Source organism: Eschrichtius robustus, chromosome 13, assembly GCF_028021215.1.
Source record: "Eschrichtius robustus isolate mEscRob2 chromosome 13, mEscRob2.pri, whole genome shotgun sequence".
In the NCBI taxonomy this organism is placed as follows: domain Eukaryota; kingdom Metazoa; phylum Chordata; class Mammalia; order Artiodactyla; family Eschrichtiidae; genus Eschrichtius; species Eschrichtius robustus.
Window position 1 is genome coordinate 42,012,888 of NC_090836.1, and position 25,399 is coordinate 42,038,286.

Consider the following 25,399-nt stretch of genomic DNA (forward strand, 5'->3'; position numbering starts at 1 on the left):
CTCCTTTCTATCCCCGTGGCTTGGGTCAGCCTAAACGGCCAGCTTAGCCCCCCACAGTCAGAAAGAGGAGGCAGAGTCAGGCCTGGTATTTCAAGCCTTTGTTGAGAGAAGGAAAGTCTGGAGTTTATGTACAAGAGAGAAGGAAGTGGTACATGTACAAAAAGGAGTGGGCCCCTGTATTCCCTCCCAGGGGCCGAGACGAAACCGGCAGGGGACGGAGAAAATAGCTAAGACCGACATGACCCCGCCCCTGCCAACAAAACCTAGCTGGGGGAAGGAGGTGAGGACGTTCTTGGCACACCCTTTCTCTAGGCAGAGAAAACTAGTCCTCTGCCCACCTCGGCATGGATAGTCAGCCTAGAACGCAAAGGGCCAAGGGCAGGGAGCGTGGCGTCTCTCCTCTCCCCTTATCACTAGGGCACACGGCCCAGGCTTAGGAGAGCCTTGCTCCTGGTAAAAGACGATCTGAGACTGGCAGGGCCCCAGGGCTCCCTAAGCTTGGACACTTCTAGATCGCAGCTGACCATCGGGTTGCAAAAAGTAAGGGGGGAAAAAAGAAGGGAAAATTGCTTTCTCCTCTCGTCCCTCTGGCTCTAGTGATGGTGGGCCTAGGTGCCCATACATAGCCTAAAGCTGGAAATGGTTTTCTCCAGCCCTGAGCTGACCCTTGAGGAAATGGTGTTGAAGACCTTGGGAGCAAAGTGCAGTACTGGAGGCACCAGGGAAGTGCCAGGCCCTGAAAGACCTAGTGCCCACAGTGGCGGCAGGCAAGATGCAGCTTTGAGAGCTAGGGTGGACACTGGGTTGAGAGCAGCGTAGCCCTCTGCTGGGCCCTTGGCCAACTCCAGGGCTTCAGGTCCACTGGTTGGACTTGAAGGACTCAGGGTTGAAGTGCTTCTGCCTCCAAGAAGGTCTCAGTGGGGGCCTGGAGCCCGAGGGGGGCCAGCGGGCGGTGCGGCACTCCTGGCTTGGTGGCAAACGACAAGGGGCTGGTGGTGGAGGCCTGTAGGGGAAACAGGGGCCTGTGAACAGGCAGGGAGGCTGGGCCAGGCCCACCTTCTGAGGGCCTAGCCACACAGGCAGAGCCAGCCGTGAGGTCGAGAGAGACTGGAGGGGATGGTCAGGGAGATTTCTGGGGCGGGCTCTGCACGTTCAGAACAGGTGGGGGTACTAGAGGCCACTGGGGAGTGACAGAAACAAGGTGGACTCAGCAAGATCTAGAAGCTAGGAAGAGACCCCAGGCAGATTGGATATCAGGAAACAGGTCAAGGGTCATCTGATGCCCCTGGGCAGAAGCCACTGCCAGAGCTCTTACAGGAGGCAAGGACAAATGATACCTGGGCCCAGGACCAGAGACTCTGCCTCAGTGATCAGTGGCGGCACGCCTGGTCCTGCCTGTTTTGGCAACTCCCTACCCCTTGGGTCTTAGTTGAAGCCAGACAGCATTAGTGGGAGAGAGAACCACTTCCCTGAGGGCACATGCAGGGGATAAGCCATGCTTCTCAGAGCATGGGGCATGCAAGGGAAGGAGTATGTGTCCCCATCACGAGGCTGCCAGAGAATGGTTCCAAGTCATGCAGGAGAGGAGGCACCTGTGGGACCCAGCAGGAGTCCTGGGAGGTGGGCATGCAGAGAGGGCAGCTGTGGTGCCCAGTACCTGTCAAGGGCCCCAGCCTTGGGGGTTAACAGTTTGACTCATCATGATGGGCTGCATCACAGAAGAAGCGTGAGCCCCGCTTGGCAGTACGGGCCGTGAAAGGGACACTCTTCAGCACTGTGGCCCAGGAGAGAGACACAGTGGTCAGGCCCCATGGGGGTGGGGTGGGAGGAGGAGGGCCCAAAGGCCTATGGTTGGGGTTTGGGAGCTGGGCCCAGTGGCCAGGCACCAGGGACGGAAAAGGGCCCCACCTGTGATGATGTCCTCAATGGTACCATCCTTCCCCTCGTAAACAGGCCGGTGCTCCTTGGCCTGGCGCCGCCTCAGCTCTGCAATTAGCTCCTGCTGTTGCCACTTGTTCCGCTGGGATGGGGTCTAGAGCCGAGCATTTGGAGGGAAAGGGAGTCACCGCTAACGTACCACGGGGCTAGTTCCTGCCCCAAGATGCAGTCTGAGGATGCCCTTGATTGTGCTCGCCAGCCCAGCCCCCATCATTGCCTAGGAATCCCCTCCCATAGCCCCCCTCTCCATCCCTTTGGACTCCATCATCAGGCCCTCTGGGTGGTCTGTGGGCTCCAGTTCTCCATCTCCTCTCCAGCTCTCTGCTCCACCCCCTCCTAATCCTTTGCCGTGTTTTCCAGGCCCCAGTTCTTGGTCCCACCCACCTTGGCATCCAGTTTCTTGGCTTCCTGAGCCAGCTGCTTCTCCCGCATCACCTCCTCCTGCTTCTTGCGGGCTTCGTTCTCTTGTTCTGCTTCCTAAGAACCATGAAAGATGGGGGCGGGGTGTGTGTGTGTGTGTATGTGTGTGGCTCACACGGGCTGTGAGGGGAGGGGCTGACACTGAGGGTGGAGAGTGGGTGTCGGTGGGACCAGCAACCCCAGGTGGCCACTCTCTGGAGGGGCACTTCCTGCCCCAAACAATGACAGGAAGGGCCTGGGCCCCCACCCTACCCACCAGTTCACAGCTAAGAGGCCTGTGGCCAGCTTCCATCGCTCCCTCGCAGGACTCAGAGGAGGAGACGGAAAAGGCCCAAGCTTGAAGCCCAGCCCTCTCTCCCCCTACCAGTTTTCTCTCAGCCAAACTCCTCTTTAAAAGCCTCTCTTCTGCTCACCTTGTAAGAACGAATGAATCGGACAAATACTGGGAAGAATACAGAAGGAGGCGTGGTCTTGGGACTCTCACCGAAGTAGCGCACAACAGCATTGTAGGCCTCCTGGGGAGGGGGTGGGCAGAAGGGGTCAGCCTGGTGGGGAACGAGAAGCCCGGCTCCCAGCAGGGGCAGGAGGCCCACAGGAAGCCGCAGCCCCCCACAGCCCCTGTGGGAGGGCAAAGAACTAGGGGCTCGCCAAGCCCCCTGGAGTGCGTCTCCAGAGGCAGCTGCCTGCCACCCCCAGCGCCCCCTCTCCCCCACGATCAGCCAGCCAGCTGCTTGACGAAAGTTCTTTGACCCAGGAAGCAGAACGAAGCCCGCCAGAGGCGCACGGCACCTTGGCCCCAGCCTCTCCCACCCGCCTCCACCCTGTGCTCACCTCGGCTGTCTTGGCATCGCGCTGGAGCTTGTCCAGTTTGCCTTCGTTGGTGCTAAGGAAGTTGCGCAGGACGCTGTTGTCATGTATGCTGCACTCCCGCCGAATCAGCTCCATGCCCCGGCCCAGCTCCTTCACGTCTAGCAGCACGTTCTCCAGGGACACTGTTGTCACCAGAGTCCGGGCTGAGGACTACAGCAAGCTCCAGCCCTCCCGCTCAGCATGGGAGCCCCACTTCCAGAGCTACCAGTGTGGACAGAGAGGGGCGAACCAAGCTAGCCAAGCTCTCACAGGGGCAAGGAAAAGGAAAAGAGGCCGCGGGCTCCTGACCCCGAAGGTAGCAAGGGAAGGTGAGCCGCAGACTGCTGGGCTCCAAAACAGAGCTGCCCCAGGCCTGCCCCAGTTTCATGAGGGGGCCAAAAATAACAGCCACCCTAGGTCTGGGGGGCTTCATGGGTTTTCTAAGCACTGCACATACATCACAGAGACACAGGCTCTGGGGCCAGCTTGGGGGAGCTGGCAGTGAAGGGCCTCCACTGCCTTTCCCGTCCCGCTCCCACAGCACCCAAGTGGAAAGGGCCGGGTGGGGCCTGGTGCCTGTAGGAAGGCTCCCTCTGGGGTGGCCCCTGCCCATGGCCCCAGCGGAAAACTTTGAAGTGGTCGGAAAAAAGAAAACAAAAGCAAGAAAGAAAGGCACCCAAGTGCTCCCCCTCCTCATAGCTTCCAGGGATTGTCCGGAGCTGGACACGAGGCAGGCTTGCTGGGCCAGGCTCCCCTCACCTGCTGCAGCTTTCTCCACAAAGTGCAGCTCATGCCAGAAGTTAGCCAGGTCTGGGTATTTCTCCTTTACCGTCAGGGCAATGAAATGCAGCAGTGTCATCTTCCTGTCAGTGGACTTGGTGTCCAGCAGCTGGTAGAGGGGGAGAGGGGTCAGTGCAAGAGGGCTGAACACCCTGGCTCCACAGCCGCTGCCCCCTCCAGCTTCCTGGCCACTTGCTGTCCCCACCATCTTACCAGATCCAGGCTCTGGAGCTTGAAGCCATACACGGCGCCCCGCTTGCTGCTGTTCATGTAGTTCCCCAGGGCAAGTATGATCTGTCCAAAAGAGGCACGGGAGGACCTCAGGGCAAGACCCGAGGGCTCCTTCCTCCTCTCTGTATAGCGCCAGGCCGCCACCCAGGACCTGGGAACCCCCGGCACCTCCATCCCAACCTCTCCCCACCTCCAACATCTGCTTCAGCTTCTGTGAGGACTTGACGGAGGCAGAGGCTGCAATGATGGCATTGAGTTGCTGGAAGGCAAGATGAATAGCTGAGTGGCCCCGTGCCGGGATGCGGCAAAGTCAGGGAGGGGCTGGCAGGGGAGGCGACCAGCAGGTAAAGGGCGGAGGGGCGGCCGCAGACAACCATGATACAGGTGGGGGCCGTACCGGCGTGAGCATCTGCAGGTTGTCCTGGAAGTTGCCCAGGAAGGCCATGCCAGCCATTCGCTGGGTCAGCCGCTCCACCTTGCTGAAGAGCAGCATGAAGCGGTCCTCGGCCGCCAGCTCCTCCAGGGGCTGCCGCTCCCGCTCGTATTGCCGCAGCAGCTTCACCTCAGCCTCTGTGGGCAGGAAGCGCATCAGGCACTCCACGAAGTCCACGGGTAGTGTCTGCAGGTCAAACCTGTGTAGGAGGGAGGGACCACCTCAGGTCTTGCCTTTGCCCACATTATCTGTCATCCCTTCATTTTTCAGCTCCTATAAGGACGGAGGGTGGGGTCTTGAGCAGCACACAGCCAGAGGCAGAGGACTCACTGTCTCACCTCCAGTAACTCCAGGACTGGTGTTACTCAGCACCAGTAGCAATCCTAGGGTCACATTCCATGCCCTGTTTAAGAGTCCTTCGATGTCTTCCCTCTGCAACTAGGGAGAAGTCTTAACACCTGCACGTGGCTTAGGAGGCCCAGCCTGCAAGACTTCCACTCGCCTCTCTACTCTGTCTCTCCTACTCCCCTCCTTACACTAAAGCCAGAGTCAATTTTCAGTACTCAGGGCACCATGCCTCTCCCTCCAGGCCCTGACCTGGAGTTCATATACATCCTTCAGGTCGCAAGTGAGACATCACCTCCTCCAGGAAGCCTTCCCTGATCACCAAGCTCAGCTACCTGGCCCTCCCTGTTCTCCCAAAGCTGCCTGTACCTCCACTACCTTGGTGTTGTCACCCAATGTTACTGGACTGTTCCCATTAGACTGGGAGCTCCTTGAATGAAGGTCTGGGCTTACTCCCCAGCACCTCACACAGTACCTGGCACACAGCACAGATGCAGTAAGTTCTGGCCAAGCCACTGGATGACTGAGGGAGTTCTGTCAATGGACTCCAGGGAAGGCTAGGATCCTAGGTGGAGATCCTAGGTGGGTTACCAACTAGCTGGGGACCAGGGCAAGGTCAGTGGGAGCCTCACGTGTGGATGGCCCTGCAGATCTCCTCAGCTGAGCGGCCAGCCTTGCGGAGGGTGATGGCCAGGTTCTTGGCACGATTGGCTTCCAGCAGGGTCACCTTGCTGGCAGCCTTTTGTGCTGTCTTGTTCTTGGAGCAGATGAGGTCAAGGGCAGGGCCCTGGGCTTTTGTCTTGAACAGTTCTTCAAACTTGTCCAGATCCAGGTCCTGGCAGGAGTTGATGAGAAGGGAAAATGCTGTGGCCTCATCCTACAAGAGGACCCCCTGGCAGCACACCAGCATCAGCTCAGCTCTGGTACATGGAGGGCTGAGTCTGAGGGCTCTTCCAAAGCCAAGAGATCTACCTTAAAGGGCAACCTGGTCCCCAGCTCCCAACCCCAGCCCTGAGGGCCCCAGGCCCTGCTACCTCCAAGATCTTCTCATCATCAAGTTCGCTAAAGACAGTGCCGCTGATCTGGTTGGGTTTCAGTGCGGTCCAGTTGAAGACAGGCAGCCGGAACTTGGTCTTGATAGGTTTCTTAATGCGAATGGCTAATTTGGAAGGAGGATCAGTGAGGCAGGAGCCAAGGACACACTCCCTCGGTCCCACCAGCCCTGCCCAGAGCCCTCGGGACACTCACCTGACAGGCCTACTGTCAACACCACAGAGGGAGCAGCGCCGGGGAGAGGTGGGGCTGGCGGACACTTGTCTGGGAAAAGAAGAAATAGCACAGTGACCCAGGGGCCAAGAGACTCCCCTCTGTCTGCCCTACCTGTCCTTAAAGACTATCAGGGAAGGAGGCTGCATGAACTCCCTGCCCAAGTGGCTCCCAGGGGTCCTAACTGACAGGGCAGGTCGTGCTGTCTCTGACCCACTCTCTCCTGCTTTGGTCTAAGCCCTCTCCTTGGATGTCTTCAGAGGAATCAGGAGTGGCATCTTTACGCTCCTTAAAACAGATCCACATCTGCTCGTAGACATCCCTTCCCTAGTAACCTGAGCCTCCCTCGGATTCTAACCCTCCCTCAGCCTCTCCCACCTGACTTTACATCCTTCCAGCCACATCCCCAGTTTCTCCCTGTGGAGATGCTGCTGACTGGGCTTTTGGTCTGGCCCCACAATAAGGCTGCACCTCTTGCCTTTTACCAGGTAAGGGTCCTGCTTACCTGGTAATGGGGGAGGTGGAGGGGGCAAGGGAGGAGCCGGCGGCGGAGGCAGAGGTAGGGCCTCCTCGGGGGGCGGGGCCGGAGCCAGGAGGTCCAGGTCGGAGGGGGGCATGCCCTCATTCAGTTCCTCAGGGCCCACCCGGGCCAGGGCCTCGCTGCCCACTGACTCTAGGTCCCGGGCGGTGGGCTCCAAGTGGCATCGGCGCTGGAAGGCCTCCTCCTTCTCTCTAATGAGCCGCCGCAGGGTGTGTACCTGGTGGCTCGTGTTCTCGTAAGTCTCCTATTGGGCAGATAGCACCATTAAGAAAAGAGCGCCTGAAGGCGCAGCAGGCGATGCTCCTGGGAGTGAGACTTCCTACCCAGGGGTCTCTGGGAGGGCGCTCAGAGGCAGAGGGCGGCAGAAACCCAGGGAAAACTGGAACGCAGCAGAACCAAAGAGGGGGGGCCGAAGAGCAAGCCTGCTTGGCTGGCACCCTGCAGTGTCCTTCCTCACTGCTCCAGCCCAGTCTCACTGGTCCCTCAAGGCCCAGGTAGAAGGCTGCCCTTGTGAAACTCTCCTTGACCCACCAGCAGCCTGCTATGGCGGCTCTCAGCCTTCTGTGCCTCAGTCCTGCTCTCATTTCATTTAGTTTGTATAGTCGCTCAGTTGGAAGCCCCCTACAGACAAGACCCTGCCTTATCCTCCATACTCCCAATTCAGTGCTTCAGACTCTTAGCAGGGGCTTGGCAGATATGTACTGAGCTCAACAGAGCCAGCATAATTGTATTCCTGTGGAAGAAGAGATGGGTTGGGGCATGATTTTATAACTAACAAAAAGTTAGGTAAGGGACAGAGAAGACACTGAAATGTGAGGAGGCCCTGCTCTCCAATTTGGGATACCTGGTGGATATCCTAATAAACAGCCCCAAGTACCTGGGCTATTCTGAGCCTGTTCATTACGCTGGGCTGGGGAAGCACGTGGAGGTGCGGGTGAGGGAGAAGCAAGGGGGTGGGCTGGCAGGAGGAGACAGGGGCTCCAGAGGTGCCCCACCTGCTCCCACCCTCCTGTGTGTGTGTCTGGCCCACTCTGGCTCCAGCTTCCCTCTCCAGCTAAAACATGGGGTGAAATCATCAGCCCACCCTCATTTGAGTGCCTCAGGGGTGAATTAATATCTGGATTCTCGAGGACTTGACATGACTCAGGAACGAAAAGCAAGATCCCCAGGCCCCAGCACCCAGTACCAGTCAGGGTCTCCCTTCCCCATGTAACCTGGTACCTTGATGCTCTCGAGTTCCTTCTCCCGCTGCAGCAGCTGCTTCTCTAGCTCTGCCACACGCATCATGTTCTCATTCTCTAGGTCCAGAAGCTTCTCTGTGAGCTGCAGGATGAGAAGGGCAGGTTTGGGGATGGCCCTGAAGTCTGGGCACTCAGTACAGTCTGAACCCCAGTCAGGACCCAGGCCCGACCCCTCCACCCAGGGCCCCAAAGGCAGCTTGGCCCAGTGGCTTCCCTATGTCACTACTGTGGGCCCAGGGTCTGAGACCACATGAAATAGTACAAGGCAAATGGCCACATCTGCCTCTCTCGAGCCTGAGGCCACCTCACACCCAATCCTGAGGTCAATGTGTGTTCCACCGCGGATGAACTAGTGCCTCAGCCAGAGCATGCGCTAGAGAGCCCCAGTGGATTCTGAGGCTTCCCTGAGGCTCAATCGGGAGGTAAGTAGGTCAGTTCAGGATTCCTGGGACTCAGATGTCCCCACTCTCTCCCCACCCTCAACAGTGGTTCTGGCAGCAAAGGAGGACCACCTACATGGGACACATGCTCCTCCAGCTCTTCCACCTTCTCCAGGGCCACATTCTTGGTCTCGGCATCCTCCAGCAGACCCCCCACATCAAACACGTTGTCCAGGTATGCCTGGATCTGCACCTGCAGCTTCTCGCTCTCTGTGTGCCTTGACTTCTGGGGAAAAGCAGAGAGAGTAGTAGTTGGGGGAGCCTCCTCATCAGCCTCTATGACCCCTTCCTAGAGCCTAGGACCCAGGGAGCTCCTACTGTAGCCGTGTCAGATTCTCGCCCTGTGGAGCTGACTGACTGAGGAGCCCTCTGCGCAAAGGCCAGAGTCCCAGGTCACAGAAGACAGGCCGGGTGCCGGGAGCATCCGTGACTAGCCTCTTGTAAAAGAAAAACTCCTTGTGATACAGCTAAGCTGGTCCTCTTCCCCGAAGCGCCTCACCCCGTGAGGACTCCAGCCCAGCTCACCTGCAGGAACTCCTCCAGCCCCAGCTTTGTAAACTCATACTGCAGGTGGACCCGGAAGTTCATATCCTCCACCGAGTGCACCACGATGTTGATAAACTGCATGCAGGCCACCTGGGGAAGGAGCAGCCCAGAGGGGCAGAGAGAGCCGAGACATGGAGGGGAGGCAGCTGTTAGAGCCAGCATCATCAGGTGGATAATCAAAAGGAGTAAAAAAGGTAAGTCTTTCAGGGAGCAATAAGAGAATTTTAACTTAAAAAACGTCAAACTTAATATTCATTTTATGAAGACAAGTAAATTACATGAGAAATAGGTGTAAATGAATATTTGGCTGATTTCCTTTGCACACCAGCAGGTATTCCTTGAGACAACCCTACTAGCTGTATACCCTAGACTGAAGGGAAGCGAAGCTAGAGGAAAAGCTGGGGAAGAGGAAAGCAGCTCAGAAAGGATCCAAATCAGGGACAGTACGGCCACACAAAGGGGGAAAGGAGGTAGACCCAAGACAGAAATTGTCCTGGAGTTTCTCAAAGCTTTCTGGGGTGAGTGAGTGAGTGGACAAGGAGCATTTACTGAGTAGAGAACCACTCGAGGTCCTACACAGAACATCAAAGTATGCTGTCGGCCCAGCCCCTGTTCTCAAGGAGTAGGCGGCCCTGCTGGGCATGCACCTGACCCAGGACCAGCTCCTCACCATGAAGTCGATGTTGCTGTCCTCATTCCGGAAATACTCCATCAGCTTCTCAAAGCGGTGCAGCTCCTTGCATACCTGAACAAGCAAACTTTCTCAGTAACAGGATCTGTCCCATGCAGAACCCAAGCCCCTGAGTCCTGGTTCCCAGGAACATCCAGCAAAGGGACTGGTTCAGACCAAGTGTAACCACAGTTCTTTCTATGTAACGGGTCACTTGGGACATGATAGAAGAAAGCCTGGGACCTGGCATCTGCTCTGGGTCCCTGAGGGAGCACAGTAAAGCGTGGGCCCTTAGTCTGGGCTCTGGGTGCCTCTGAGGGTAGGCCAAGAAGAAACACAGGGGTCTGGTGTTGCCGAGCTATTGAAGGAAAGAGGGAGGGTGGAGGAAGGTTGGAGGCCATGGCCGAGGCAGGAGGCTGAAGTCCTAGTGGGGACGCAGGAGAGAGGCCTGGGTGCAGGAAAGCCTCTGTGCTGAGAGGGGTCCAGAGACTCCTCTGAGCCTCTGGCTTCACGGAGGAAAAGCCATTTCCTGGCTTGAACAATGGATGCTAGGGAAGAGGTCCAAAAAGGAGGAAGAGGTGGGACCAGCAGCTGCAGCTGTATGTCGAGGAATCCTACGTTCAAGCAGATGGGGGTTTCAAAGCCAGGCCCAGAGTCTGGGGAATTCCAAGTCGGAGCTCCCTCTCCCCTCACCAACGACAGCCAACACCCCAGGAGGACCCCTGCTTGCCTTCTCCTCCCACTACAAATATAACTGCCTCGGGTTCTACCAGTGGGTTCACTGCCTCAGAACGACCTGGGGAGCCTGTTAAAGCACAGATGGCCAGGCCTCCCAGGGGTCTGTGCATTTAACACAGGCTCTTCAGGTATTCTGCTGCACAGCAGGTTAGAACTGCTGGACTATAGCCCTCAAGTGAGGGCATCCTTCGCTGGCCAATCAGGAGCTTTCCCGACACAAGATCTAGTAAGACTGAAGTTTGGGTTTTGGTTTAAAAAAGCAGGGGGCAGACTACCTAGCTAAAAGCACTAGGCTGTTAAAATCCCTAGGATGTGTGAGATCACAGGAAAGGGCGCTTACCTACCTGGCTCACACCTCCTCCCCGCCAAACACACACACACACACACGCATGCACGCATGCACGCGCGCATAGGAAACTGACCTCTTTGAAATTGTCAAAGGCAGCAAGAATGATTTCATGACCTCCCCGTACCAAACACACGGCTGCCAGGAGCTCTAAGACAAGTGCTTTGGTCCTAAGGGGTGGAGAATGAAGATTAACACCCTAGCCCCTGACCCTGGCCACCACACAGCTCACTTCCACAACTGGGTGAGTCCTTTCAAGAGAGTAGAGACAGCCTCGGTGGTGAGGGAGAGGGTGGGTTTGGGAAAGAAGGCAGGGGAAGGCAGGCCTTCTCCCTCCCTGAGCTGTGTAGACCAGAGGAGAGCAGGACACTCCTCCTCCAGCAGAGGTGAGGGGCCAAACCAAGGTGCTGACCTAGGCCACAGGACCTGAGGCCAGGCAGGACTTCTTGGCAGGGACAAGTGCAGCCCAGTTCTCCAGAGTCCTGGGCAGAGCGGGGAGGAAAGGGGAGGGAAGGAACTCACCTTGGATTCTTGTTGTTGAGGCTGAGCGCAATCTCATTGACAGCGTGAGGGTGGGACATGACCAGGTTGAATCCATACTGTAGCAAGGGGAAAGGACAGAAGGAGGGGAGACCGTGACGGTGGGGATGGCAGATCCCAGCCGGAGCTCCCTGACTGCAGGCCCACCAGCAAACTTGTCTTTTACAAGCTGGTGCCTTCCTAGCTCTCCTGGTGTGGGAGATGAGGCAGAAGAGGCAGAGCACCCGTGGCTAGTGCTGTCGCCTTACCTGATAGTTCATGATGGCTCTGAGACAAAGGATACAGACGTGGACGTCATCCTTCTGGCTCACCAGGCGGGAGTTCTTCAGCGCCCTGCGCCCAGGGAGAGTGCTATACCTGGGGGAGAGGGGCTGCTGGTGAAGGGTCTAGAAGCACTTGCCATCACCCAGACAGCAGGCTGCCCCTCAGCAGCAGAAGAAAAGGGGGACGGAGGACCTTGCACCAGCAGCCCAGAGAGATGCAGGGGGTGCAGGTGCAGGGGGCAGGGCGCTCCACTGTTTTCACCTCCCTGGAACAGGTCTTTGTCAGCTAACTATCCAGGATCCCAGCATTACAACCAGTGCCCAAACCATCCTAAGCCCAGACGTCCTCCAAAATACAACACGAGGTGTGTAGGCCTTCCTAGACCTCAAGATGGGTCCAGGAGACATTCATTTGAGCCATCCTTCCTCCTCCTTCTAGTCACTGCATCTTTAACACATTCCCTGGGGCAGGGGCATCTTAGCTCCCATCCCACATCTATGTCCTAGAAAAGACAGAGCAGACCCCAAAGGCTATAGAAGGGCTAGGGACTACATCTGACTGCCCCTAGTGATGTTTCATGGAAAAAAAAGGAAACACAAGTGGTATCTGCTCGTGCATGACTAGAATGGGCAAAACCCAAAGAAGACTAGGAGAAAAGCATGGCTGAGAGACAGAGGCCATGGAAAGGGCCATAGGACCCAAAGGAAAGCCTCCCTCTGTAAGACGGGCTCTCAGAAATCATCCGGTCCGTCCACCTGCCTCCGGGCAGGATGGCTCTTCAGATACTACAGACAAATGAACACGCTGCAGCCTTGGAGGAAAAAAAAAGGCCTAAAGGAAGAAGTGAAGGGAAGGTGAGCAGCAGTAGGTTGGGTGGGAGCTGGTCTCCGGGCAGCTGATGGGGCTGCGTGCAGAGCAGAGGGAAACAGACATGAGGGCAGGTGCTGGACCAGCTGGTGAAGACTAAGGAGCTGGGTGAGGACAAGCCCTGCCCAGAGGCCTGGAGGAACGGCAGAGTGAGAATGGTGAACGGAGGGGCCCCCAGAGATGGGGAGAGGAGAGGGGAGGGCTGGAACCCCAGATGGGGTGGGCACAGCCGAGGGTGATGTACTTACCCAGGACAGATCGCTGGGCAGAGTCAAGGAGACAGAGAGGACAGACCAGAGACAGACTGGCAGGCAGAGGGCAAGAGAGCTGAGCCTGGAAGCAAGAGTGAAGGGAGGAGCATGAGCACTCACCGCTGTCACCCAAGACCTGGACGGGGACGAGGGTGGGAGGCAGGCAGGCAGAGCGAGAGCACACATACCGGAGCACAGACTGGCGCGCAGAGCGAGCGAGGCTGTTGGTGAAGGGGGCTGACAGGGCGCTGGGTGGCTGCAGGTCCTCGATGGACCTGCTCCAGGACCGGAGCTTGTCAAATGCACCATCGTCACCACTCTCCAGAGCCTCAAAGTCAAACCTGGAGCCGGAAGGGACACAAGCGCACACACAGGAGAAATTCAGTGCCAAGCCGCCCGGCGAGCCCACCCCCGCCCTTTAGACGTCTAGGGCAACAAGAAGCAAGGGCAGCAGAAGAGAAAGCGGAATTGGGCAGCAGAGACCCAACCCTGGTCAGGAGGGCTGAGTAGGGCAGAGTAGTCACCGGCAGCAACCAGGAGGGGGATCTGAGGAGATGCGGGTGCTGACCGAGGCCAGCCGCTGCCCCCCACTGGCCTCCAGGAGTCACCTCCCCACGGGCCCGAAGGGACGCGGGGAGCTGGCAGTCTTTCTGCACTCCCAGCCATAGAGGGGCATCTCAGAGAAGCTGCCGCTCCCCTTGGAGAATCCGCCCTGCAGAGCAGTGGTGGGGAACAGGCCAACTGAAGGGATTACTAGGGGGCAAATGGCAGCAGCCAAAGGGGCCTCTCAGTGCCCTGAGGGTGGGGCCCGGGTGGCTCTGGACTAGGTTCACAAGGCCAGGTCTGAGTGGAAGGGAACGGGGGTCCTGACAAAGCCAGAGTGGGACAGGCCTCTATGTTCAGGAAAAGCACCATGGTCTCATCCTAGCACTGGGTTTTAATGACCGGGTTTTCTTTCCATGGTTCTACTTAAGGCTTCTAGGTTTTTCTGGTTTAGAGGCTCCTTGGGCTTCAGCTTCCCTCGGGGAAGAAATCACAGGTCGAGGGTGTGAACTGGGGTCCTTAGTCCCCACAGGAGTTGGGATGGTTTCTATGTCACTTCCTGCTTCTGGGACCAGACATCTCCCACCATCAGCAGTTCGGGAGTGTAGCCAGGGCAAGGAGGACAGCTCAAGATCACAAACCCACAAGGCCTTCTCCTTTACATATCCCCACATCGGGATCTACCCCTTCTGAGAAACAAGCCCCACTCCTCTTTCCTGTCCTCTTCCCCCAGTAGGTCACCCAGGACTGAGCAAGCATTTCCTACAGGCTCTTCCCCCAAGGAGGCTTCTGCTCAGACACGCACAGCCCCAGGGTCAAAGGCACAGAGGCCGAGGCTTTCTGAAATAGGAAGCGGTATCTGCAGATGCCTGAGTGTTCCCAAGGAAGCAGGAGCAGACTTCAGGATCCTGACGATCACATGCTTAACGGGGCTCTCAAGCAGACATCAGGGGAGTCTCCCGGACAGGGAAACCACTTGCCAGTGGTTTCCCTCCGTGAATAATAGTATTCCCCAGAGCTGGGATGTGCAGTTTACAAATAAGTGCCTTCACTCAAACTCTACTTGGCTTCGCTCTTTTCCCCTCAACCCTTCCCAAAACACACACTCTTACCTCACCTGCTCCGAGTCTTTCTTTTAAAAACACAGTCAAAGGTACTGCTGTGGACACTACAATACTGAGGTTCCAGTGTATTTTGGTTTCAAGCAGCTGGAATTTGTTTGCTTTTGAAACAAGATATGCTTATTTGGAAAAATAATCTACATCTTTTGCTATAAAAGCTCTGAATTTAAAAAAAAATCGCTTCAGCAAATGTTTTTCATTTCTTTCTATAAAAAGAGTGAGTTTCTTTTAAGGGATAGGAGGATCATGAGGCTTGGCTTCTGTAGGGACGGGAATGGGGAGTGGGCCACTCTTGGTTTTAACAGGGGATGACCTGGAAAAAATGACAAAGGCCAAACCTAGGAGAGGCATTAGTTCGAAACCCTAAGGAGATGAGGGTGAAAACCTGCTGAGGAAGGAGAACAGCCCAGGGGCAAAGACAGTAGCAAGAAAAGTGGAAGTCGAGGCTGGGGCTGAGTCCCAGAACTGAGGAGTTCCCCAGGACGCGGGACTTTCAGCGCTAACACTCGGGAAAGTCACGGGCAAACCGGGATGATCAGTCACCCGAGGGCTGACGTAAGCCTTGGGTCTAAGTCTGAATGTGTTGGCCATGCCATGAACGATCAATATAATCCCTCTTTCCATATATTTAGGTAATTATGGAGGGAACAACACCTTAAATAATAACAATTAACATATAAAAAGCAGCTACCACAGTATAGACTATGTTCCAAATACTACAACTGCTTTACACACATTATCATCTAATCCTTATGGCAACCCTGGAATATGGATCTCCTCTTACATAAGAGGCCCTCAGCAAACCTGCCTGAGGTCACGCAGACAGTAAAGGACAGAAGAGACCCACACCCAGCTTTGGGCTTTGTCTTAACTTGAAAGCCCTCGTTCCTTCCACTACCCCACACTGCCTTCTCCTCTGTGCTAATTCACTTCCAGCTGCCTCCAAACCCCCCACCTGCTTGAAAAAGGTTACTGAATGCTTCACGTTCAGTCTGCGTCAAAGGTCATGCTCACTGCTCCTGGGGTGACCTGGAGTAACCCTCTCACAACTGGAGACCCAAAGTTGCTTCTTGAAGACTTAGCTCTCCCAAAGCAAACGAATCCCACAGGGCATCTCTCCCAGAAGCCAGGACATTTCCTTGGACGGCTCCCAGCATGGAGTCTGGATCCTTTGGGCTCGGGTTCTGAGCTCCCGTTCCACATCTCTCCTCCTGCTCCCCAAAATGCACCTTCTACTCCAGTCACCTGGCATTCTTCACTGATCTCAGACAGCCCCTTGGCCGCCTGTCCACTCCCACGCTGCTGCCTGGGTCCTCCCCTCCTGCCTGGGGTTCCCATTCCCATCTTCACTACTGCAAGCTCACCCTTCCTCGTCAAAGCAGAATGGGACCATGTCCTTCCTCACCGTTCCCCAACCCTAGTCCCAGGTGGTACTCACATGACGGAACATTGGGCAAATGACAGATAATCCACCAGCACGTCCAGGCCTTTGTTTTCATCATTCAGAAACTCCCGCACCCACCTACAGATAAAGGAAACATAGTGGAGGGGTCTGCTAAAGTGGATTGAGGGGGAGGAGGAAAAGGTGCCTCTGACAAAACGACACCCCCTCCTGGATCCTCTGGAACTCAGCACCAGGCTGGGAGAATTCTGAAGATCAAAGCCTGTGGCAGACCCAGCCATGGTCACGTCACCGGCCTGGACCGTCCCTAGGCGGGAGAGCCAGGGATGAGGAAAGGTACAGGCCTTCCAACACCATGTTAGCCAAACCAGCTTTCAGGAGCCCCCTCCTCAAGGGCCAGGGCCCCACTCAATCATTTTCTAGGTCTCTGGTGTCCAGCACGTGGCTGGGCGCACCGTCCTGATGCCACGTTCCTGGGAGGAATTGAGGGTTAGACAGAGCATTTACTGTAGCCCTTGTGCAGAGCTGTTTCTGACAGAAGCCAGCAGGTCCCCGACTTGACAGAAGTCTCAGTTAAAAGACAGGCAGGGAGGGTCAAAGAGAGTCTGGAACAGAGGCATATTGGGCCAAAAGGCTCTCCACCAAGTTCAAGGAAAGGTATTTTGGGAAGTAGTGAGCAGAGGGATACGTGGGACTTCAGTGTTTTGTCAGGGTGAGTCTGGCAGAATAGGAAAAGGATGCGGGGACAGTCAGGAACTCAAGTAACCCCAGAATGGCTCTGGCCACTAAGAGGGTGAACCAGGGAGGCAGGAGGGAAGACAACTAGGCACCCTAAAGACAGTGGACCGGGGCATTTTCACCCTTCTGCCTTCAGGCCTTTTGAACTCAGACATCCCTGGAAGGAAAGTCAGGAGCGAGTCCCAGGACTGTTACAGGACAGGCTCATTCTCATCCTATAGATATACAGGACCCAGAGAGACATAAAACTCTCAGGATGAACCCTGACTCTCCTGTGCTCTGTTCCTTCTGAGCGTCCAGGTGTCCTTCTAGGCCAGCTGCGCCAAACAGCCCTGCAAGACCGCTTCTCCCCCACAGCTGGAACACCAGCGCCATGTTTGATGGCCACACCCCGGGCTACAGAGAGAGGCCGGGCCAGAGCACCAGGCCCCGCTCAGATCTGGCAGCAGGCTCTGGCTGAGGCTGACTGACACCGGAGCTGCCTGAAGTTAGCTTCCTCTCTGGGGGCCGACAGGCCTCCCGTTTCCTGTCTGTCTGCGCTCCAGCTCCCCACCCCCTTCTCATTTCCTGTCTGAGTCTACACTGCTATTTTCGGGATCTTGACACTTTAAGGAGAGGTTAAAGGGCACTTAGGCAAGGCCGCAAAACCAATACAAACCAGGGAGAGGAGGAGCAGGAGAGGCTCTGGAATCCTACTTCCCAGCCCGCCCACTCCAGGCCCGAGCTCCCATCTCTGCAGGCCTGGGGCTGATCAGGCTGCTGCCGAAGCAAGACCCTCCTCTCCCTACCTTGCCCTGGGCTCCTACTGCCCTGAAGCACCCACACCCCAGCCTGACAGCCTGACAAACTCTTCCTGCCCCAGAATCCGGGACGGATCCGGGCCCTCCCACATAACTCTCCCAGAGAAGCCACAGTCCGGATGACAGGAGCTCCTAAAATGCCAGACACTAAGCTGCTCCTGGGAACCAAGGACCAGGTCCAGACCTCTAGCTTGTGTGCCAACTGCCAAGAGGCCCGGGCCTGGGAACCATGCTGCTCTGGCCCCAGCTCCTGGCCAATGGCCAGGGCGGATGGCACCAGGTAGAAGGGGCAGGCAGAGGGGACTGCCCCGCACTGCTCTGTGGCCCTCTCCTGAGAAAAGCAGACCCCCATCCTCACGTAGCAGGACTTAATAAGGAAGGCAGGAGGGCCTGAGAGAGAAGGGAGCGGGGAGGGGTAAAGGCCCTGTGGAGCAATGCAGGGTGGTAGACGGTGTCTGGAGCTGCCATCTGTGTCACTCTTGCTCTTTCACGTGGGGTAGCTGATGAGGCTTCTGCAGTTCTTCCTTTCCTTCTGAGGAGCTTCACCAAATAAAGGTGAAGGCTTAGTTACACATTTCCAAGCAGGTCAGTTCTCAATGTCTGGTTCACAGATGAGGTGTGAAAGCCAACTCTGGCCATCAAGCACAGCTACTGAGGCCAGGAACTGTCCCTTTCCTGTTCTTTCCTGTGCCATTTCCCCTACAACTGTTGCTGAGGCAGCTGGCTGCATACAGTAGCCTCCATAAGAACCCCAGGCAGCCTCAGCCCTGGGAGGGGACAGGAGGGGAAGGCGTATTATGTCATTTTGCTCTTTCTACCCCTGCTCTCAGGAAGCCCAGGACCCTGGGGCTGGAACCTGCCCAGAAACCTCCACCCCGACCCCAGGCTCGACTTCTCACTTGTGTAAGCTCTCAATGTTCATGCCAGGCCCCTCGGTCAGGCCTGTAGCCCTGCCTGCAGTTCTCCATCAGGTGTCCCTCACTGTCCTTGGTGTACATACACACACACACACACACACACACACACACTCTCTCTCTCTCTCTCTCTCTCTCTCTCTCCCACTTTCACTATATTTACTCTGCCTGGTTACGGTTTTATAAAACTGAGACCACAGCCGTCTTTCACTGTATCTCACGCATTAGCCCTCTGTCTGTTCAGCAGGTCCCGGTTCCCCACTTCTCTGGCAAAAAAGACTCATGTAGTTTCTAGGGGCCCAGTCAATGGGTTGGCAGTACCCTGGTCAGTGAATACGGAAGGTGTTCAGCTCCTGGCCCCCACTGCCTTAGATCTTCCCTGGTACTTCAGGAAGCTGCTTCTGCTAATGAACTAAAATTGTCTTATAATCAAGCAAATAATCTTCCGGGCACCAAACAGTCCATGAACTAGGTCTCGGCTACCCAATGCAGCACACTCCCCCATCCCCAGCCTTCTCTGGGCCTCCCCTGGCCCAGCCCCAGGCCACAGGCAGACTCCAGCCTCAGCTGCTGTGGGAATGTCTTCCACTCAAAGCCACAGGCTGAGGACCCCAGGAGAGGCCCCAAGCTTGCCAGCAGCATCCAGTCAGCAGCTGGCAGAGCTGAGGGGGAGAAGAGCCAGAAAAGGAACAGTCTGAAGCTCTCTGGGGAAATAAAAGCCATTCAAGAGGCAAATCTGCCCCATGGCAGGGAGATGAAACAGGCAAACTATCCTCAGTGGACACCAGGTCCTAAGAGGCCAGGTGAAAAGGCTCTGATGGTCAAATCTGACTCACCCAATGTGGTTGGTACGAAGTGAGATCTCCAGCTCTCTCAGTACTTTGGTTGACTCCTGCACTCTTCTCCTGAACTTCTGTAAACATGGAATTTTCTGTCACTGATGGAGGTCCCCAAGCCAACTTTACAATACAAGCAAAAGGGGTAGGAAAGGAAAGGGAAGGCGTACAAGAGGGCAGTTAGAGTCCTGCCCTCTGTTACTAGCCAGCCACTCCAGGGCCATGGCCTCAGAACACAGAAACCCAACTCCCATTGCTCAGAAGCAGTCCCAACCCAAGTCAAACGGTCTGCCCCTAAACCCCACAGGACTGTAAAGGGCAGCAAAACGGGGCCTCCCTGCCTCGCACTTCACCTTCCGAGTTACGCTGGGGTCCAAGAAGCTCTGGAGTTTCTGGATGTAAGTGTGGGGAGGATTCTTCACCTGGAATCGTTCCTGTAAGGGAAACACGTGTGTGTACACAGACACCCAAGGTTCTGAGGGGGGTGTTGAGGAAGTAGGGCACTCACAGTGTTTGATGTGAGGGGACGCCTAAAGTTATCACCTGGCCCTTAACATCACCCAAACCATAGGTTCCCCTTCTTGACTTATCCTCAGCTACTTCTCATCTGTTGCCATCTTCTCCTCCTTCAATTAGTACTCCCTGAGCCTAAAATATTTTTCTACATTAAAAATTATTTTAAGAGCCTGCTGCTTGCTAAGAAGATGCGGGGATTACGTAGCTCTAAACAGCACCCAAAATAAAGACATGATTGGGAAATGTTGTTCACTTCCTAGCCAGCTAATGGACAGGGGTTAGCAAGGCGAAGGGGAGGGGAGCTAGGCCTTGTAGAAGCCAACTTTCTCAGCCCTGAGTCCAGACTTGGGACTGGACTGGTTTTGCTGTGTTAACACAGCTCAGGAGTGCAAACACACTTTCTGCTCCTTGCCCAGGTCCCAGGCCCCAACAATCCAAGCAACCTCAAATGCTGCAGGCTGCTTTCAGCAAGATCACTGCTCCGTCCCCTTCCACACAGGGCACAGGCTCCCCATTGTGGCCCAACCCCCTCATCTGACCCAAGGGAAAACTCAGGGAAAACTCTTAAGCATTCTGGTCCTGTAAGGGCCTCCACAACAGAGATATCTGAAGAGTTAGGGGCTGGAGAGGGTCCAGGAGAATGATATAATGTTAGGAAACAGAACCTAAAAACAAATGAAAGAAAAAAAGGAAAGGTTTGAGAAAGAGCTGACATTATGTGACCTAGAAAAGACTGAGAGATTATCAATTAAAGAAACTCAGTACCAAAGGGCTACTGTTCTCCAAACCCCAGGTAGCTGCTCACCGTGCTCACCAACTCTTCTTAATGCAGAACTCAAGGAAATGGGCCTTCCCTGGAGAAGGAGCGACCTGGACTAGGTTCTCTGAAGCATGATTCTACCTTAGGTCAAGCAGCATGACTTGGGAAGCAGAGGAATAGTTAGCACAGATGGAGTTGGCGGCCTGAGCCCTGACTCCATCACCTACCAGTGAAAGGCAAGTTACTGAGCCTCAGGTTCTGCTTCTATAAAATGTAACAGTGCCTTCCTCAGAGGGTTTTTGTGAGGATTAAATATTTCTACATATATATGTGTGTGTGTGTGTATGTGTGTGTGTATATATATATATATATATATATATATATATATATATATATATATATATATATATATATATATATATATATATATATATATATATATATATATATATATAAAGTGCTTGGTCCATAATAAGTACTCAATAAATGTTAGCTACTGTGATTTTGTTCAGGGCTTGAAAAAAATTATGTTTATGACAAAACTCCATCAGAAAGTGCTGGGTAAACAGACTGCCTCCACTCTGTGCCAGGTGTTTCCATACCTCCCAAGAGGTAAGGAACTAAAAGCCAACTCTCCAGCAGTGCAGACAGGCCTGCCTGAGTTCAGAAACTCATGACCTGTGATCTTCAAATGTGTGCAGGGGAAAGAGCAAGGCCGCGGGCATTAGTTCTTGATTCTGAGCTAAGTGATAATCTCTATTTTCTCTTCTGGCTCTAAACACTTTCATGTAGGGAGAGCTTCCAATCCTCATGTTCTGAGATTTGGGAACAGGAGACTAGAGGACTGGGGCTTCTCATTCCTAGAGGCCTGTAAATAATGGGGAAAATCCTGCTATTTGCCAGGTCTGGAGCAGAGTGAGAGAAAAACGGTGCTTTGGATTTCCCAGCCAGGGACAGCCCTCACCCTGGGGAAAGGCAGAAACAAGCTCTGCTGGGAAAAACACCAAACTCCTCCACAGCAGACCCTATCCCTCAGACCTACACAAACCTCCTCGAGGCTGCTGCTCACTGGGAAGAAATCAAGACAATGCTTTGTGGCAGCTATTGGCCTACCAGCCCTGTCTCTGTTAGGAGAGGCGTTTTGGAACAGGAAGTAAGCATGGACTGAGGCTACGCCCAGGCCAGGGTTCCTCAAGGAACCCCAGAGCTGCAGTCAATGCCCACGGTCCTGCTGCCTCGTCCAGCTCAAGACACACCCCCACTTCCGGACCCACCGCAAACCCCGTACCTGGTCACAGATCAGATCCCACTTCTTCTCGTTGTCATACTGCCGCAGGAGCCGGGCTTTGTCAGGAGGCAGGTTCATGGAGCTCTGAGGAGAGAACCTGAGTCAACAGGGCTGACAGGCTTCCCTCAGGCCTGGTCCCTCAGGCTTCACCCTGACACTCTGTGGCTGATAAGGAAGGCTCAGAGAGGCATGACCATCCTCCTGCTTCCCCTTCATATTTGCTTCAGCTTGGTTGAGCAATGTTTTCCAAACCACAGGTCGTGGAATCAATTTAGTCAGTCAAGAGTAACTTTATTTTAAATGAAAATGAACAGATTGGTTATCAGGGGGTGGGGGGGAGGGATAAACTGGGAGATTGGGACTGACATATACACACTACTATACATAAAATAGATAACTAGTAAGAACTGGCTGTATAGCTCAGGGAACTCTACTCAATACTCTGTAATGGCCTATATGGGAAAAGAATTAAAAAAAAAAAAAGAGTGGATATATGTGTATTTATAACTGATTCACTTTGCTGTACACCTGAAACTAACATGACATTGTAAATCAACTATACTCCAATAAAAATTATATTTTAAAAAAGAAAATGAACAGATTAAAATAGAATAGAATTGAAGATACCAGAATTCATTGCAAGTAGGAAGTATAAATAATGTTTCATGGACTTCCCTGGTGGCGCAGTGGTTAAGAATCCACCTGCCAGTGGAGGGGACGCAGGTTCGATCCCTGGTCCAGGAAGATCCCACATGCCGCGGAGCAACTAAGCCCGTGCACCACAACTACTGAGCCTGTGCTCTAGAGCCTGCGAGCCACAACTACTGAGCCTGCGAGCCACAACTACTGAAGCCTGTGTGCTCTAGGGCCTGTGTACTGCAACTACTGAGCCCGAGTGCTACAACTACTGAAGCTCGCGTGCCTAGAAGCCCATGCATGCTCCAAGAGAAGCCACCACAATGAGAAGCCCGTGCACTGCAACAAAGAGTAGCCCCCGCTCACTGCAACCAGAGAAAAGCCCCACGTGCAGCAACGAAGACCCAACACAGCCAAAAATAGATAAATAAAATAAGTTTCATGAAGTTTTGTTTCTTTTTATATGTTATGTATACACATACACACACACACACACACACACACACACACACACACACACACACAGATCACACTGTAAGATGTGTTTCTTAACACGGGACCGGGCAAAAAAGTTTGAAAGCTACCAGTCTAAACTGACAACCTTCAATCGATTTTCCCCCACGGTCTGAGAGCTGAGCAGGCTTCCTGCACCACGTACGCCCACGAGTGAATCCTGAGCCACCCACAGCCTGTGCAGATGCCACAAGTCTACCCCTTTCCCTCATATCAGGATACAAGTGAATGAGTAGAACATTAACATAAAGGTAACTGCTCAAATTTTTAAGGAAATAATTTACAAAATTTCAGGACTTTAATTATTAGTATCAATTACTTATGACACAACTCCCAATTACTTAAGACACAGTAAAGTGTCCCAACCCCTCGTTGAGACACTCTAACCTAGAGTACAGGACAGACCAGGAGTCATTTTATTTTGTTCACTACTGTTTGCTGAGTGAATAAATGAATACAAGTGTAAGTGAGTAAAAGCCAAGGCATCCATGGGCGAGCTCCACCCAGACCAGCAGCCCTACCTTCCCCTTTTTACCCCCGTCCAGCCAAGGCCCTCCTCTAGCCAGTCGGGCGGCTGCCTTGGTGGCAGGTCACAGCCCTTGCCTCCAAAGGCAGATCACTCACCTGCACCCCACCCCCAACTCCTGAATCAGATATGATCTCCTACCTGAAGTATCAGAGCTGTCTGATGACCCACGTGACTGCCCACAAATCCGGCCTCTTCCCCCAGCACACTCAGGCCACCTGGAAGGTCTTCCTCTCATCTTTCTCTCCTTTACCTACTGCTCCAAGTTCAGCTCTTAACTCCTGGGTAAACGAAGCGTGACCACTTGGTTTACCTCTGCCCACTCCTTGACATCCTCATCCCTGGGAACATGAATCATGCGTGCCCGGGATCCCAAGGAGTCACACAGGCCCTGCATTATTCCAAAAGCAGCAGGAGTATCCTGGGAGTGGGGCCTCCATTGTCTAAGAAACTAAAAGAAAATCCTTAAACATCATTTATTTCTGTTACATGTAGCTATTTATTATGCATTTATTTACATACATACTATTAAGCCAGTTGTATGCTCATCTAGCTCCTAAAGGACTGTGTCTATTCATACGATCTCCAACCCCCAATAATGTCTAACCCTGTGACAGGCACTGAGTGGAGAGTAAGTTGATGGTAAACCTATGGTTAAGATGTCCCGGTTCTGAGCTCTGGGCCCAGCTCCTTGCTGGAAACAGGGCCACTATGGTTCAAAAAAGGAAGTAGCGTTGGCATCTCTGCTCAGTGTTTAGAAGTGGAAGAACTTAGGAATACAGAAGAGGTTAAGAGAAGAAAAGAAGGGGAAGAGACCACCACTTCACACCTCTCCCCATGGTTTCTGCTGCCCTGTTAACCTGCCTGAGCTTCCGCAGGCAGGAGGGGCTAACCGAATCCTCCCGACTGCCGATGTAGCAGGGATGGCCGGACGGTCAAATACAACCCCAGATGTTCTCTCTGGAATTACTTTGCTAAGGGCCAATCTCAGCATGTCTCTGTGGATAACAGGACAGGAGCAGGAGGCCACAACAGAACAGGGACCCAAAGATCAAAGGTGGCCCAGAGCAAGTTCTCCCACCTAACCAGGGCCAGGCTGCTGCCAGCTGAGCCCAAGTGAGACCAGGCCTGGTTCTGGCTCTGAGTGCGTCCTGAGATGACTTCACTGTCATCTGCTCCTTTCTCCCAAGTCTGTGCCGTGAAGATAGAAAACAGTTGTCTGTCTCCCTTGGAAGAACGCGACTGGGCCGGGGGCGGGAGCTTGTCGCTACTGTGGCAGACATCACATCCCATCTACACCAACTTCCTCCCTCAGCCACCCACTGTCAGCTGCTGTGGCCTCACACTTCCCCACCAGGTGAACTGGTGAGAAAACGTCCCCCCATGGCTTCAAAGACGAAGCAGAGTCACCACCTTTGGGAACCCTAGCCTAAGAGCATGGAGGAGGAACCTCAGGGACCTGGCCAAACTTTAGATGCCCAGGAGAGAGGGACACCAGTGTATGGAAATGGGTGGCAGAAGCATGAATCAGCTCCGACCACAGGCCCACATCCTCCAGTCCAGAGTTCTCGGTGGCACTTTCTGGATAGTGATGGTGGTCTTCTCTGCTCCTTTGGGGCCGAAGTGTGATGGGGAAGGAGGTGGGTGGGGGAATTCCCAGCCTCCAACACTCACAAGAAGTCCATCACTGACTGGGGGGTGGGAGCCACTGGCTAGGGGGCAGGACCAGGGCCTGGCAGTTCTCCACCTGCCAGACCAGGGCATCGGGGCTTCTGCCTCCACCAGAAAACGTGCGTGAGGCCAGCAGGGCTCAACGTCCTGAGGAAGGGCAGCTTCCTGAGTTCCGGGGACAGCCAGGGAGCAAATCTGACACAGTTCCTTCTGGTCTCGGTCAGAGGTTTGTTTCCTTGACATTTTCCTGCCGTGGTTCCGCAGAGACCTCAGACTCTCTTGAGGCAGAAGCTGGGCTGAGTTCTTGCTAACTCCTCTCTGAGATCCTTGCTGAACAGAAAGGTGGTTCAGCTGTCTCGGAGCAGGGGGCACTGAAGGAGGAATCAGAGAGCCCAAGATCAACTTTGGGCTCTTCAGAGTCACAGAACC

The 25,399-nt window shown here is 54.5% G+C and overlaps 1 protein-coding gene across 4 annotated transcripts in view; it reads right to left on the reverse strand.

Annotated features, from left to right (window-relative positions):
* Positions 1 to 83: 83 nt before the first annotated feature.
* Positions 84 to 25,399, reverse strand: part of FMNL3 (formin like 3) — a 54,873-nt gene continuing 29,557 nt past the window's right edge. For 2 of the 4 annotated variants that reach the window (XM_068560215.1, XM_068560217.1), the window contains exons 2-27: positions 21,625 to 21,708; positions 19,414 to 19,494; positions 19,061 to 19,137; positions 15,809 to 15,892; positions 12,895 to 13,047; positions 11,573 to 11,681; positions 11,307 to 11,383; positions 10,861 to 10,954; positions 9,701 to 9,775; positions 9,010 to 9,120; positions 8,561 to 8,710; positions 8,025 to 8,126; positions 6,768 to 7,047; positions 6,245 to 6,313; positions 6,031 to 6,155; positions 5,629 to 5,831; positions 4,616 to 4,850; positions 4,409 to 4,477; positions 4,201 to 4,281; positions 3,967 to 4,096; positions 3,190 to 3,350; positions 2,772 to 2,873; positions 2,323 to 2,415; positions 1,909 to 2,032; positions 1,658 to 1,774; positions 84 to 1,003 (exon numbers count right to left, since the gene is read on the reverse strand). In XM_068560215.1, the coding sequence (XP_068416316.1) occupies positions 1,683 to 1,774; positions 1,909 to 2,032; positions 2,323 to 2,415; positions 2,772 to 2,873; positions 3,190 to 3,350; positions 3,967 to 4,096; positions 4,201 to 4,281; positions 4,409 to 4,477; positions 4,616 to 4,850; positions 5,629 to 5,831; positions 6,031 to 6,155; positions 6,245 to 6,313; positions 6,768 to 7,047; positions 8,025 to 8,126; positions 8,561 to 8,710; positions 9,010 to 9,120; positions 9,701 to 9,775; positions 10,861 to 10,954; positions 11,307 to 11,383; positions 11,573 to 11,681; positions 12,895 to 13,047; positions 15,809 to 15,892; positions 19,061 to 19,137; positions 19,414 to 19,494; positions 21,625 to 21,708 (2,961 nt within the window). In that variant the 3' untranslated portion in view covers positions 84 to 1,003; positions 1,658 to 1,682. The remainder of the gene's footprint in view (positions 1,004 to 1,657; positions 1,775 to 1,908; positions 2,033 to 2,322; positions 2,416 to 2,771; positions 2,874 to 3,189; positions 3,351 to 3,966; positions 4,097 to 4,200; positions 4,282 to 4,408; positions 4,478 to 4,615; positions 4,851 to 5,628; positions 5,832 to 6,030; positions 6,156 to 6,244; positions 6,314 to 6,767; positions 7,048 to 8,024; positions 8,127 to 8,560; positions 8,711 to 9,009; positions 9,121 to 9,700; positions 9,776 to 10,860; positions 10,955 to 11,306; positions 11,384 to 11,572; positions 11,682 to 12,894; positions 13,048 to 15,808; positions 15,893 to 19,060; positions 19,138 to 19,413; positions 19,495 to 21,624; positions 21,709 to 25,399) is intronic. The other 2 variants (XM_068560216.1, XM_068560218.1) reach the window with 2 other exon arrangements.